Genomic DNA, 14,609 nt, shown 5'->3' with positions numbered 1-14,609 from the left:
TGAAACCGATTATCTGGACCGATTCTGCTTCGGTTGACTGCAGCGACGAGAGAGACGGATCCAACTGATCCTCCCGAATGTCGATCAGCCAGATGAAGCACGAATTTGGGGTTGTTGTCTTGAGACCGATCTGCACCGAGTGGTTACAATGAGCGGCGAGCAGCGTTCAATGACCTTTTCGGATGCCGTTTAACCGAGTGGAGCACGATCGTGTCAATGTTGCACAAGGGGATTTCACCTCGAGCGTTGCGATCACAAGGAACGGAGTACAACCGGCTGGCTTACTCCAAGCGAAGATGATCTGACGCGAGGAGATGCAAGCCTCGTTTCTCTTCTTCTTCTCTCTTCTTCGAATAACGCAGGAAACCGAATGCTGTGCAGGCTGAGACGACGGCCGACAGCAGATTGAAGGACCGACTACTGTGCAGGCTCTGATACCAGATGTTGGGGACGAGGTCGTCTATGCGGAAGATCAAGAAGCATTCTTTTGTTTTCTGAATACCTGTGTATGACAGATTGTAGGTCGTTGCACAGAGAGAGAGAGAGAGAGAGAGAGAGAGAGAGAGAGAGAGAGAGAGGCACAAAAGACTTTCTTATTCAACAAAGCAACAATACAACACCCAACCTTACAAAGAGGTTACAAGGTCACTATATATAGTGACCGACTTAGGGCAACTACCCTTTATGCTAATTACACAAATGGCCCAAAGGGATAGTGTGAATACGTCCATTATACACTTGTATTCGACAGTGAGTGCCCACAATTCTACCCCTTGCCCCTTGCTTCTTGATTGTAGTTTGTAAAATGAAACCAAGTGGGCTCATAACCATCGTTTCTATGTCGACAATGTTGTTATGTTGAGATCAGGAATCTTTTATTAGCTTAGTCGGCTCATTTTCCATTGCATCTTTGGATTTTGTATCATCCCATTGTGAGTGTTAGCCATGTGAAAGGCCAATCTCTACATGAAGTGCAGTTCAGGAATCCACGCATCTTTTTTCTTGCTGAGGAGTTTCCTCATTAAGGGACCTCTTGACGAAAGTAGAATGATAGAGGGGAGAGAGGCTTCTCGACACTTCGGTAGGAAAAAGAAAGAGAGATAGAAGGGGGGGGGGGGGGGGGGGGAGGGAGGCCAATTTTGGAATTTCAGAAATACTAGATATAAATTTATAATAGTTATTAGTTAGGGGACGGAGTGTTAGGAAAGGGCATAAAGGATTCGAACCCATGATCAGTCGCAGTTGAGGTAGCATCTAAATACACAGGAGATAGAGAGAGCTAGAAAATACACAGACAGAAAACAGAGACAGAGAGAGATTTCTTCTTCTTCTTCTTCTTCTTCTTCTTCGTGGTTCCTGTGGCGATGGCGGGGAAGGCAGTGGCGCAGAAGGTGCTGAAAGATCTGGACTGGGATGTCCTTGGGAAGGCAGTGGTCTCTGAAGAAGGTCGAAGGGAGCTCAACAACCTGCGCAGGGCTTTCGACGATTTCCGTAACGTCATCGAGACCAAGTTCTCTGCGGTAAGACAACGATCCCAGTCTCTAAAGTAAAAGAAAAACATCATTATTGTGTTTTTTCTTGCCACAGATTTCTATTTTCGTCTTTGTCTTTTGTGTAAACTAGGGTTTCATTAGAATTCAAAGTTGAAGGATTCATCTCAAACCTTTTTACATTTCTCCTTTTTTTTCTTCCTGCTTTTTGTTTGGAGTACTGGAAGTAAGTGTAAATTAAGGTTTGAATTGTGATGCTGAATTTCATAAATTGATGATGAACATATATTTATTGGAGGTAGCTGTAGAATTTGTGATTGTGAAGCACGTCAATCATGATGGCATGATTACTTGATGAGGATCATGATTATGAATATGACCATGATCATGATCATGATGTCATGATGATGATAACATTGGGAACATATCAAATACGTAGATTTAGATTTGAATGATGCATTTCTTTAACCATTATCTGAAAGGTAGAAGAAGCATGGCAGTGATGGTGCACATGAGTATGAATCTGGATCAAAACAGCCCAGATATTCGAAATCTTATCTTAAGGTTGACAATTTATGAATAGAATCTTGGTAAACATTAGAAATTGGTAGCTTTTTTGTTGTCTAAAGCTGATAATGTGGACGGTGATAATGTGATCTCTCGTTGCTCACAACTGATGACATGTCTTTGAAGTTTCATTTAAGGATTGTATGTTTAGTGAAAATTCTGTTTTTTAGAACTGATGGACTCTTACATCATTTTGTTAATTATTAAGTTTGTCCAATAGTTTACTAACCTGTATTGTCCACATGTCAGACACCGAAACCAATTGACTGGGATTTCTATAGAGCAAGGCTCAACCCTGGAATTGTGGATATGTTTCAGAAATCTTATGAAAGTAAGTCTGGCTACATTGAAAATTATGCTCATTATTACAAATTCTCTATAAGATCAAGTATACTATGGAGTCACACTTCTTGATGGTTCCTATGGCATTACTCATCAATATGGTTTATCATGAATGTTTATATGGGTCTTTATGAACCAGATCAGGACAATCATATTGTATATTAATATATTTTCCTTCTATGGCTATTAAAAACTTTGGAGGCCTGGGATAATATGCAAACAAGGGAATTTCTGGAGCTAAAATAAGAAACTCTTTATGTGCTGGTGATCATGAGTCATTTTATGCATGTCATTATTGCTGCCAGCAGTATTTTATTAAACTTAATCTCTAAGGAAATGTCCCCTTATATTCATTTTCTTTTGTTTGTTTGTAGCTCTGAAGATCCCCAAGTATGAAGACAACGTAACCCCTGAATACAAGAAGAAGTTTGATGCATTGGTACATCTTTAAAGAATAAAATTCTTGTCTTGTTTGAATTCCATTTATAGCATGCAATGTATCTTTGTTGATTATAATGGAAGATTATATGTAGATTTTTACATGGTATAACGTCTCAATATTCATATATTTCCTATTTTTCCATGTATCTGTGTTTAGAGAAAAAATGGATACATTTTGTAATCCCAATACGTTAATCCTGATCTTATGAAATGTAAGCATATGTATATCTTTAAACTCACAAACATGGTTATTACAGGCATGGCATGTTAGAAAATGGAATTGTAACTATGTATGTGCATGCATACAAATACATTTGATTTCACGAAGAGAGATGTGAATCTATTGGTTTTGTTTGCTTTATTTGATTCTTATTTTCACAATGTGAATTAAATATTGTCGATTGTCTTTTCCACATTCTTTATTTGCATTCTTTATGTTATTCTGCAAGTCTTATTCATATACCTCTTGCCTCATGAAGGTTTATAATACTACTGCATTGGGCGTTCTGGCAGATGGTTAAAGTTGGTGAACAGGAGGAACTATCAAAATTGAAGATAGCTGAATGTAAATTGAATTTGAAGAGGATACGCGAAGAAAAAGTATGTGCCTACTTCCATGGATTTAGTTAGGACAAAATATCAATTTACTCCTAACTTGTTTGATGCTTACTGGAATATCCTTTAACTTACACTATAAGGGGATTTTCTGCTCAATTCTGAAAACTTGGGGTATTCCAATAAACACCCATCAAGTTGTGGGGGCTATTTTGGTTTTTTCCAATATATTTTCTACCATAGCAGGAAATGTCTAGCAGCATTTAATGGGTTTCATTTAAACAGGAAGCCATAAAAAATATGACTGTCGATGAATACTTTGCGAAGCATCCAGAGGTTAAGGACAAATTTGATGAGGAAATCAGGAACCACAACTGGGGTTACTAAGTGAGGGTCTTATTGGTACAAGAAACAAACAGTAGACCATTGCAAAATAAATTTTTGTTCCATTTGTTCTATCATTAGCATGAAAATGCTAGAATTTGAAGGCCTGCTTGATCATCTCTCACATTGAACAAGAAATCCGTGAATAATTATTGTTATAGGATGCTCAATTCTACCATGTGAGAATATGGTTATATGTGGTCATGGATTCTATGTATAACTTGGAAGTTGCAGCATCTTACAATGGTTTTTGTACCTCTGTATGTGTGAGCATCGTCTCATTATTCATTATGGTTATACAGTATATTTTTCTACTCACCATTCCTTCAACTTTATGTTATTCAGGAGCAGAAAGCATCCTTAAAAGTCGTAAACCTTAGTGGTGATTCTGTTAAATGTCTGAATGAAAGTTCTAAATTGCTGGCTGAACTTTTGGTCTTGCCAAGTGAAATTTTTTATGAAGGGAACAAAGTTTGATAGGCTGTTTAGATTCGTATAAATTCTCAGCTTTCTCATAATTTCCTATTATTTCATGATTCAAAGGGAACTTTGTTGGCCAGTAAAGAACAGAGTATGATGGTCGAGGTCACGAACTTGTTCAAGGCAAACGTGCATTAGCTTTGAGTGTCTTCACAGGTGCCTTAATGCCCTTGCTTACATCAAAGAGAATGTGTGCTAACTCGCATAGAATCTAATTATGGATAAAGGGAAGTCTTTAATGTGGTACATGGTAGGATTATCTGTTCAAATTAAGTGGGTTTGTGTAGTTTGATGCGACATAAAAGCTTCACTTGAAGGATTTTTTTAGGCACTTATATACCTAAGCAATACATAAATTGTGCAATATACAACCCCCTATTCTAAGAAATGATGTTTTAATTTATGTAACCCATGAGGCTTAACATTTCTTGAGCTCACTAAGACAAGTTAGGGATTGAGGTAGCGTCAAGGCTTCATCACTGAAATCTAAAGATATGAAATGTAAACCTTGATGAGGATGAATATCAGTTACTTATCACATGTCCAATATATAAGGTAATTCATTTATGAGACCTTGAATCTGAGCACATGGATGTTGGCCATTCACAACAAGAAGACAATGAAGAAAATGACCAAAATGTAGGGCAAAGAAAACAAAAAGAAGGTCACTTGGTGACATCTATGATGTGCAACCAAGGATGAGACCCTTGGGAAGACATGTCACTCCATGATGGAGATCGGGTGTGGCATATCCATCTTTACAAGTATCATCAACTAGATCTTTGGTTTAGTGATATCTACAACTACTAGTTCTCTAGTTCTCATATGATCATTATTACTTGGGTCAACATTGTTTCTATACCTTGGCATGTGACTTGGTGTACATGCTTGAAGTCATGCGGGGAGTTGAATCCTTGATCTTTATTGTGGATCATGCAATAGCAAACTTCATTTTTAGTACCTGTGTCAAATTAACAATGAATGCAAACGTGGTAGGGGCATAGAAAAGGTTGGTATGGTGAGGAACATCATGATACAAGGATTTGGGAGATTCATACATAGAGATGAGCAAGCGATACCATCCAACGACTCCTAAGAAAGGAGGCGAGGCGAGATGTGATATCTGGCCAAATTTGTAAGTGGTGCATAAGTTTGGCCACAGGAACCGATCAGTAAAAGAGCATGGAAAGTTCTTAGTGGGTGGGCACTGGGAACCATCCATGGTGCATAGCTACATTTCGATACGCCATGACTGTATGCAGGGCAATCGCTATCTCTCCCACATATAAAGCCCTGTACTAAAATGAAGCTTTTATAGACGCAACGATGTTATCTTGATGATGGTTGAACAGGATCTGTTCTATATAGTTCGTGTCTCTTGTGTGAGCATACCCTTGCTCAGACAACACACCTGCACTGCTCGGAAGATGAGGTGCCGGCTCGTCCTAAGTCTACCTTCCCTCTCGCGAAGAGGAGGTGGAGAGACTCCGTTGATGACCGTCCTGCAGAGTGCAGACATCCCACCCACCTACAGTTAAAGAAGTTCCTTTTGGTTTAGTTTTTTGTATGGCGTCTGTCTCTTCTGGACCTCAGATCACATCCTTGCTCCACGCCATATAACCAATGAAATTCTTAGCAAGGACAAAATTGCCTCTAGAGCTTTACGCCAAATGGCCACCCCAATGTGAAACGGAACAACTTTTGTGTTTATTACTTTGCCTTAACGAAGCTTGTAAGGAGGGACATAGTTCATAATCACGAGACTCGTCATCAATGCGAAAATGAATACCTAAGTACATTTAAAACATTACAAAACAAAGAAGATATGGGCTTGGGAAATTTATTATGTAAATAACAAGAGGTGAATAGTATGATGGCCAAAGTATTTGTTATGTAGACTTAGACAGACCAAACATTGGCCATTGAATCAAAGGAGCTATGGTTGTAACATCTCCTTTTTCTTCCTATGGTAAGATCTCAGCATGGCTACTTCCAAAGATGAAGTGACAAGAACATGTCATCGATTGATTGAAGTTAAGGTTGTAAGTAATTTTTTATGATTTGGTTGTCACCCACATAGTGACTTCACGTTTGGGCTAGAACTTTTATCCCATCTTGGATAATGACATGCCCTATTTGCACCAATCTTCATACACTCTCTCGTTTGCTCTTTGCCTCTCTCCACACATGCACAAATATGAAGTTGCTCATCTTAGTAAACCTAGCTCCAATTTTGAACCCTATTCTCTATCTCAAGATATCAAAAAGCAGAAAAGTAACTTTTATCCTCTTCCAAAATATAGTTTAAGCCTTTTCATACTAGAATAACCACGAAACTATTATATTGAAGGTTTTTCTATCTTGTCCTCATTTAAATGTGAGATATGATGTTGGGGCATTGCAGATGAGAATCAACGTGCCAATTTATGTGAGAAGGTCAAATAATCTCCAAACTCATAGTTGTGATCTAGAAATTGGGAATAGACTTTTCATCTAGAGAGACTTGTATTTGCACACTCTGCCCCAAAGTAGGAGAAACACCTAACACTAGCATGTGAAATAGTCATGGTCATTCCCAAGTGCTTCTCACCATCAATGATTACATGCTTCTCACCCTAAACCCTCGAGCTTGAAACCTACTCAACTTGTACATTACAAGTCTTTAGACATAAAACAAGCAAATTATCAAATAAGTAATATTTGACATGATTAAATAATGAGGAGACTATAAACTAACTAACAAAGGATAAAGTATGTGTCGTGTTAACCAATTGTGGAATGTGTTTTTGGGATGCAACGGCAATGTACATCCATTTCATATGGAAGCACATTAAGAAAAAAAGAATTAGGAAGATTGCATGTCCTTCTTACTCATACTAGATAGGGGTAAGTAACATGGGTATTGCCTTGCTTCCAATTAACACCTAACATGGGTTTGGATCCATATACATACACCCCACATACATCAGATCAAGTGTTCATTTTCTTGCAAACTCATTGATTCCACAATATCCAATCTCATCATCACCAAGTACAGTTGTAGTTTTAGAGTCATTTGGTGAAGAAAGGAAAAGGATAGACAGCGCACGTGGGAGAGAGAGAGAGAGAGAAAGAGCACGTGAAGAGAGAGAGAGAGAAAGAGAGAGAACACGTGCAACACACTGAAGAGTGTGTGCGTTAATAAAGAGCTCGTGACACAGCAGGGAGAGTGGGACTCGTGAATGATTTACATATGTACATACATAGTGCACAAAATAATAGCACATACACATACATACATACATAATAAGGTAGATGCGCTATGTACATATGTACATATTGTTAATGTATGTAATGTATCATAAATTTGTATGTATGTACTGGATGGATGAATGGATGAGACGGAGGGGGGGCTACATCTGTAATTAATGGAAACGTAATATACACACACACACGTTTCATATTTATTCATTCATTCACTCTTCTTCTTCTTTGTAACTCTCTCTCTCTCTCTCTCTCTCACACACATACACACACACACACACACACACACACACACACACATACACAGACACAGACAGAGACACAGAGACAGTGAGAGAGAGAGCTGCTATGGCAAGCTCCATCCCGTCCTGTATTGTTCCAGTTTCTGAGGATTCTCCGTTCTCCATCCATAACCTCCCTTATGGCGTCTTCACACCCCCGTCTTCCCCCTCCCCTCGCCCAGGCATCGCCATTGGTGACTTCGTCCTTGACCTCAGCGCAATCGCCGCGTCCGGCCTCTTTACTGGACCCTTGCTCTCCTCTTCCGATTGCTTCCTGCAGGTTCCATCTCTCTCTCTCTCTCTCTGCCTTGCCTTGATTGCTTTGCACTAGAAACCTTGCATCTTCCTCTTTAATCCAATCCTTGCCTTTCCCCTTCCATTAATGTTTTTAACACGAGCTTAACACCTAAAGCTCCTCAACTTCATGCATATGAGCTCTGCTGGTTTCTGTACATTATTCCCTTCATGTCTCTCTCTTTTACACTATGTACTTTCTTTCTTTATTCACCCCTTTCCGTACCTCGTTTCTTTGATTAAAACCATTGTTTATTTCACATGCAGCAAGATCAGTCAGCTCATGATGGCTTGTATTCGAATTCCTCTTGGTTTCTCTCTGTTTAATCTCGTTGTTAATTGGTCTAATAATATGCGCAAATCATTTAATTTAACAAGAAATTCGAGCAATTTATTAAATTATTGCACAAAGCAGGTAATATTGTTCTCTGTGTTGGTTGTCGCTTTTGTTTCTCTTGGTGGCTTACTTCCTTTCTATTCTTTGTCCATCGTTTCATTGATTGATTTGCGAAGTTAAAACCTCTGATAGCTTTATTTCTCTCAGTTCTTTGCACGATTAGATGGACTGGTTCTTTCTTTCCGTTTTAGTCATTCCTCACTTATCTTCATTGATTTGCAGAACCAATTACGCTCTAATATTTTCAAGCCGCTCCTTTCTCAGCTATTTTTCATTTTCCTTCTTTCTTTCTTGATTCTTGGTAATGCCTTGCATAGATCTGTCTTCTATTTGTTTCCTCTAATTCCTGTATCTGAGTTTTCTTGGATCTCACCTGAATGCGCCTTTTCTTATGAGAAAAAAATCCTCTTTTTTGTGTAATTATTTTTCCTTCTCTTTGGCTAAACAATCAATGCTAAACTTGGTTTGGCTTTAATTATAATATTTTCTTTTGATTACGTATGAGCAGCCGACCTTGAACTCATTCATGGCTATGGGGAGACCTGCATGGAGAGAGGCACGGTCCACTGTCCAGAAGCTCTTGTCAGGTAATAACGTGTGTGGATGGCATGCTTAACATGCAAGTGCATTATCTGCTTTTTTAACACAAATATACCGTTGCTAATTATTGGAAGGAAAGTACTTCCATGTTCATATGATTAACTGGCTACGAGGATTGATTTCTTAAACTTTGAAAATGTGTTGCCAATTATAGGTGAAGATCCGAGCTTGAAAGATAACGTCAATCTGAGAAAGAGTTCATTAATTCCTATAGTAAGTATTACTGCTCTCAAGATTGACATTTTCCAATATATATAAAGAAAAATACTCATATTCTTGATTTTTTGTATATTGCTGAGTATTAAAATATCTCCAATATGATGTAATGGTTGTTAATGAGTTTTTTCAATGGTAAGAATCTTATTTCTGTCTCAATAGATATATATAGCACAAAATACCATCGTCTCTTCATTCTTGTTGATCATGTGAATTAATTAACACTCCTCCTATTTAATACCATTGTGCATTATTTCTTATTAAAATTGTATATCTATTGTTTGCAGAATGAAGTAAAATTGGAGTTGCCAGCAGTCATTGGAGACTATTCTGACTTCTTTTCTTCCGAATATCATACATTAAATTGCACTAGGATATTCCGAGGAGAATCTGAAATCCCCCCCAACTGGTGAGACATTTATCATTTTAAGTTTTCTCTAATAAGAGAGAATCATATTTTTTGTTTTAATCCTAAATAGTATAGTCATGGAACAAGTAGAAACGAGAATCTGATGGTTTGGATTGATGAAGATATCCTAAGATTTCACAGTGTTATCTGAAAGAGAGACAATTAACCGATTGCGTAATGCCTAAGGCTAATAATTTTCCTGTTTGTCGAAAATGCTAAGAGAATCAAGATATTAATACAAATAGCATTAGTTTTTAGTGGTGTTTTAGGTTCACACATATCTTAGGAACTAAACATCTGATTCAGCTGTATTCCTGGTATAATATCATACAATGCAAGTAAAACACCTTAATTTTATCTGATTGAACTGGTTTATACACACACACACACACACACACACACACAGACTAACTTGTAAGTCTGAATATTCTGATGATCTGTTACTCTTGAACATCTGATTCAGCTGTATTCCTGGTATAATATCATACAATGCAAGTAAAACACCTTAATTTTATCTGATTGAACTGGTTTATACACACACACACACACACACACAGACTAACTTGTAAGTCTGAATATTCTGATGATCTGTTACTCTTGTGGTCGATATGAATTTGTGCAGGAAACATTTGCCAGTTGCTTATCATGGTCGATCATCATCTATAGTTATTTCTGGGACAGATCTGTTCAGGCCTAAGTAAAATCAAATTTGAAATAGTTTCCAGCATTTGGGATGTTTCTTCATATACATACATATACTAACCTCTAATGATGTTTGTTGTATATAGGGGGCAGTCTTTTACACCAACCCCTGATGGAAATAAATTACCAAGCTTTGGTTCCTCAAAGCGTTTAGATTATGAATTAGAAATGGTGAGAAAGTTTATTTATTCATTATATGCGATTGGATGATTTTTCATGTTCAACTCTTCTATCATATTTCTTATTCTGTTTCTTCTTTGTAGGCGTTCTTTGTGGGTCCTGGCAATGAACTTGGGCATCCAGTGACCATAGATAATGCATATGATCATATCTTTGGTTTGGTATTAATGAATGACTGGAGTGGTGAGCAATACCAGATCAAATATCTCTAATTTAGTAAACTTTAGTTATCTTTTTATTGTTATAAGGATGTCCATTCATTAGTTATCTTTCAGATTGAAATTTATAGTATATATACAGCTAGGGACATCCAATTTTGGGAGGCTCAACCCCTTGGACCATTCCTGGGCAAAAACTTTGGTGAGCATTGAGGATGATGAAGAATTGCGGAAATTCTCTTGAATTATACACAAGGTTTTGCATCTGTTTCATGTTCTCATTGGCGTTACGTAGGGACAAGTATTTCACCATGGATAGTAACTCTTGAAGCATTAGAACCTTTCAAATGTGAAACTATTAAACAGGTGATTTTCAATACCCATTAAGTCATGTGGCGAAATGTTGTCTGTACTATCGTAACCTAAATCTTACTAGTACTTTTTTCTGAATTGTTCCAGGACCCAAGTTGTTTACCATACTTAACAGAAACATCACGGTTCACTTATGATATACCAATACAGGTTAAAGATATTAACAACTAGGTTATTTGTTTCTTAAATTTGTGATATTATCTTCACACGAGACCTTAACTCTTCTAATCGTTGGTTACTGAAGGTGGCAATCAAACCAGATGGAGCAGAGAAGGCATCTGTTGTATGCCAGAGCAATTTCAAACATCTGTAAGTTCTGTTTTTTTATGCTTAATAAGTGTAATTTTGCTTTGTATTCCCCAATTCCCTTTCTTATGTCCATTCTGAGGCCAATCTGTTGTATGCCGAAGCAATTTCAAACATATGTAAGACCTGGAATTTGATACTCAATAAGGGTATTTTTGCTTCATATGCATTTTATTCCCCTATAGGGCATCTGCATGATCCACAAGATTGGCATCATTCAGATACCGCCTTCTAATAAAGTAGTGCATATAACGAAATTTGAACTTGGTTTAAAACCCATGAACCAGAGAGAGAGAGAGAAAGAAAGAAAGAAATATTAATGTCTTTTAACAGGCCAAAATGGCCTATAAGACCAAACAAGAGATTACATCTTAAGTGTTATCTCGTCTTTGAGAACAACAAATCACAATAAATAAATAAGATAAAAAGAGACGAGGTAAACTGGTTTTTGGCGCATGTGAGATTCGCACGTTAGATGTATTGTAACTTTTGTCTTCAAAAGATCTCTAGGATAGGTCGATCCAGAATGGACAGGTCTCAGAAGCGAGGGAAGCACCTGCGATGGCGGGAGATAATGGCTTTTATCTGTCGATGACAAGGGTGTTAAGGTCGTGGTCCATGGGGCCGGGTGCACGTATGTGCACGACGAATTGCTTGCCCGATCAATTGTAACCCCTTTGTTATGTCTTGGTGGGGAGCCCATTTGTGTATCACTTGATTGACTTGTAGCATTAGTAGCAGTGATGGGGCTAAAGAAAGTTGTGATTGTTCTTTGTGGATGAGCTTGTGTGGCTGTATTCTTCAACAACTTTTCCCGAAAAGTCCTAGGCACCGTTGGTCCTCATATTCTATTACCTTGCGTAGCAGGCCAAAGCCTTGTTTAAAAAGGCAATGGTATCTCCCTCTGATTTCATAAAAGACACTACAGTGACAAACATAGTGTTCTTCGGATTCCACTCCTTCATGACACAATTGACAAATTCTTTCTTCTAGAGAGAAAGAGAGAGAGAGAGAGAGAGAGAGAGAGAGAGACATTCACCGAAAAAAGAGAGATTATTGTAGTTTGCTTGATTATGCGAAGGTACTGGACCATGGCCCAACAACTGGTTCATCATACAATAAATGGTTGTAATTTGAGGCCTGGTGATTTGTTAGCATCTGGCACCATCAGCGGTCCGGTATATCTGCAATTTAAATTAATTTACACAATGCAATATAAGTCTTATTTCATTTACGGTGACATCTTAAATTACACTTTTGTTTGGTGTATAGGATTTGGATAGTTATGGATGCTTGTTAGAGATGTCTAACAATGGAAAAAATGATGTGATACTTGAACATGGTGGGACAAGAAAATATCTTGAAGATGGTGATGAGGTTATCATATCTGGACTTTGCAAGGTATATACAAGTTCTAATTAACTTGTTATCTAAAAGATAAAATATTTAAACAACAAAACGAAGAAGAAGCAATCCAAGGCAAGACTGTCACTTGCAAAACCATTTTCTTTATCTTTTAAAAGTAATTAACAGATTCTATTAATGGGGAACTATTATTATGATTTGGACATCCATTAAAGAATACTAAATACACAACAAATGCCATCTGAACAACAGCTATGCAGAAAACTAGTTAATCATTTAGCTTGATAACAGTGCCTTTACTTGATAGTAGTAACTTGAACTCACTGCCTCAACAAGAGGCGAGAGAACCCACTAAAATAACGTAAGAACACACCCACACACAGCTCGTTATAATTGAGGCTAAGTGTGATGGGTTGTATTTTGCAGAAAGGGAATTTAACGGTGGGGTTTGGTACATGCCATGGTAAGGTGCTTCCGTCCAAGGAGTATTAAAAAGGAAGAGAACGAAACCCAAGTGCGTCCGCCCAACTTGAGTGCTAATTGGAAATGAGAGGGAATGATAAATGCAATTTTTTATTCTCCAAAGAGGTCAAATATGTCCTGGTGTCTGACCTGGAGATTATAGATAATGTTTATTATCGCCCCTGGACATCAAATATGGTCTCATATCAAATCAAAATTAAGCATTTTGATGTAATTTGGTGTGACATTCAATTGAGCTTGTTTTCGCAAGTTAATGACGTAGACTAATAAAGCTTATGATCTAATCAAGATGCATCATGTTCTAATTAGGATATATTTTTATTAACTATTTGCAAATAGCATGCTTATCTTGTTATTGGAGGGTGCACTTGTTAGACCTTGAATTTAAGAAGAAAATTGTTATAAATGTGATCTTTGTCAAACCTTTGATTCCCACATTAATGTATAAAATGACTTTCATATTTTGTTGGCCCATGGCTCTCACAAGCACAAGTTAGAATTATACCACTTCACTATGGTGCATTGCTTGAGTAGAAGTACATTGGCTCATTTTATCATCTTTGTTGATACGATCACCCACATGGGTAGGCATACATCATGCTTCACATTTACACCATTCTATGGTTGCCATGGTGAAATGGATTCAATATTATATTGATTAATATGTGCAATGAATGTCTAACATAGAAATTTCTCATTGCACTCTAAACGTTTAGACCACTAAGGTGACCAACAAATTAAGCGTGCCATAAATCCTACATTACAAACTAACAAGCCGTTTGTTTTAGTGCTGTATTTTAAATATATATTGCTTTTTAGAGTACCTAAACCGTGCACTAGATCCATGCTATATAGGGGCTAAACTTTCCCCTAGAATTGCCACTTGTACAATAATAACTTGACTTTTTGTCCTGTATTAAAATTGTGATGTATATACGTTCTTCTCTTGGATATGAAGCCCTTTGAACAAAAGGATTGATCCAAAAGGATGAATACATACTCAACAAGGATTAGCTTGTTGGTAGTTAAACCGCCAAATTAATAAAAAATACTTTTGTAACATTGCACAATGACGAAAGAATCAAAGGGATGCACAAACGCTCACAACAAACAAACATGGCTCCTCTTGCTTTTGAAACTCATGTTTGATAATAAGAAATGATAGTTTTCCCATGCTTACATAAACCTATATAAAAAGAAATAGTGTTGACTAGCTTTTCTATCCAAAAGTTTAACAGCCTAAATTTCTCATGCACCCAAGATGTGTGCAAGGAAACTAGAATCACATAAATCATGGTTTTGATAATGTGTGTTTTGTTCCTCCTTTTTCTTTTTTTTGCTAGA

The 14,609-nt window shown here is 37.4% G+C and overlaps 2 protein-coding genes across 2 annotated transcripts; both read left to right on the top strand.

Annotated features, from left to right (window-relative positions):
* The first annotated feature begins 1,253 nt into the window (after window positions 1–1,253).
* Window positions 1,254–4,038, top strand: LOC147869895 (ATP synthase subunit d, mitochondrial-like). The gene is made up of 5 exons (XM_087334437.1): window positions 1,254–1,520; window positions 2,307–2,388; window positions 2,774–2,838; window positions 3,354–3,440; window positions 3,681–4,038. Exons 1-5 carry the CDS (start codon window positions 1,365–1,367, stop codon window positions 3,780–3,782), a joined length of 492 nt encoding a protein of 163 aa, XP_087190563.1. The 5' UTR covers window positions 1,254–1,364; the 3' UTR covers window positions 3,783–4,038.
* Window positions 4,039–7,783: 3,745 nt separating this feature from the next.
* Window positions 7,784–13,517, top strand: LOC147869894 (fumarylacetoacetase). The gene is made up of 14 exons (XM_087334431.1): window positions 7,784–8,063; window positions 8,983–9,061; window positions 9,229–9,287; window positions 9,578–9,699; window positions 10,322–10,396; window positions 10,488–10,572; window positions 10,665–10,764; window positions 10,882–10,941; window positions 11,035–11,105; window positions 11,199–11,261; window positions 11,356–11,420; window positions 12,499–12,595; window positions 12,690–12,818; window positions 13,209–13,517. Exons 1-14 carry the CDS (start codon window positions 7,851–7,853, stop codon window positions 13,272–13,274), a joined length of 1,284 nt encoding a protein of 427 aa, XP_087190557.1. The 5' UTR covers window positions 7,784–7,850; the 3' UTR covers window positions 13,275–13,517.
* Window positions 13,518–14,609: the final 1,092 nt, after the last annotated feature.

The sequence above is a fragment of the Azolla caroliniana genome, unplaced genomic scaffold (genome assembly GCF_043228905.1).
Source record: "Azolla caroliniana isolate FFs.n. ecotype wild unplaced genomic scaffold, voAzoCaro1.0.p SCAF_1, whole genome shotgun sequence".
NCBI lineage: Eukaryota > Viridiplantae > Streptophyta > Polypodiopsida > Salviniales > Salviniaceae > Azolla > Azolla caroliniana.
This window is presented reverse-complemented; position numbering and strand designations above follow the sequence as displayed.

Coding starts and splice junctions, on each gene's coding strand:
- LOC147869895 (XM_087334437.1), top strand. CDS start 1,365: ATGGCGGGGAAGGCAGTGGCGCAGAAGGTGCTGAAAGATCTGGACTGG. Junction 2,389..2,773: donor GTTTCAGAAATCTTATGAAA/GTAAGTCTGGCT, acceptor GTTTGTTTGTAG/CTCTGAAGATCCCCAAGTAT. Junction 2,839..3,353: donor AGAAGAAGTTTGATGCATTG/GTACATCTTTAA, acceptor GCGTTCTGGCAG/ATGGTTAAAGTTGGTGAACA.
- LOC147869894 (XM_087334431.1), top strand. CDS start 7,851: ATGGCAAGCTCCATCCCGTCCTGTATTGTTCCAGTTTCTGAGGATTCT. Junction 9,288..9,577: donor AGAGTTCATTAATTCCTATA/GTAAGTATTACT, acceptor TATTGTTTGCAG/AATGAAGTAAAATTGGAGTT. Junction 11,421..12,498: donor CAGAGCAATTTCAAACATCT/GTAAGTTCTGTT, acceptor GATTATGCGAAG/GTACTGGACCATGGCCCAAC.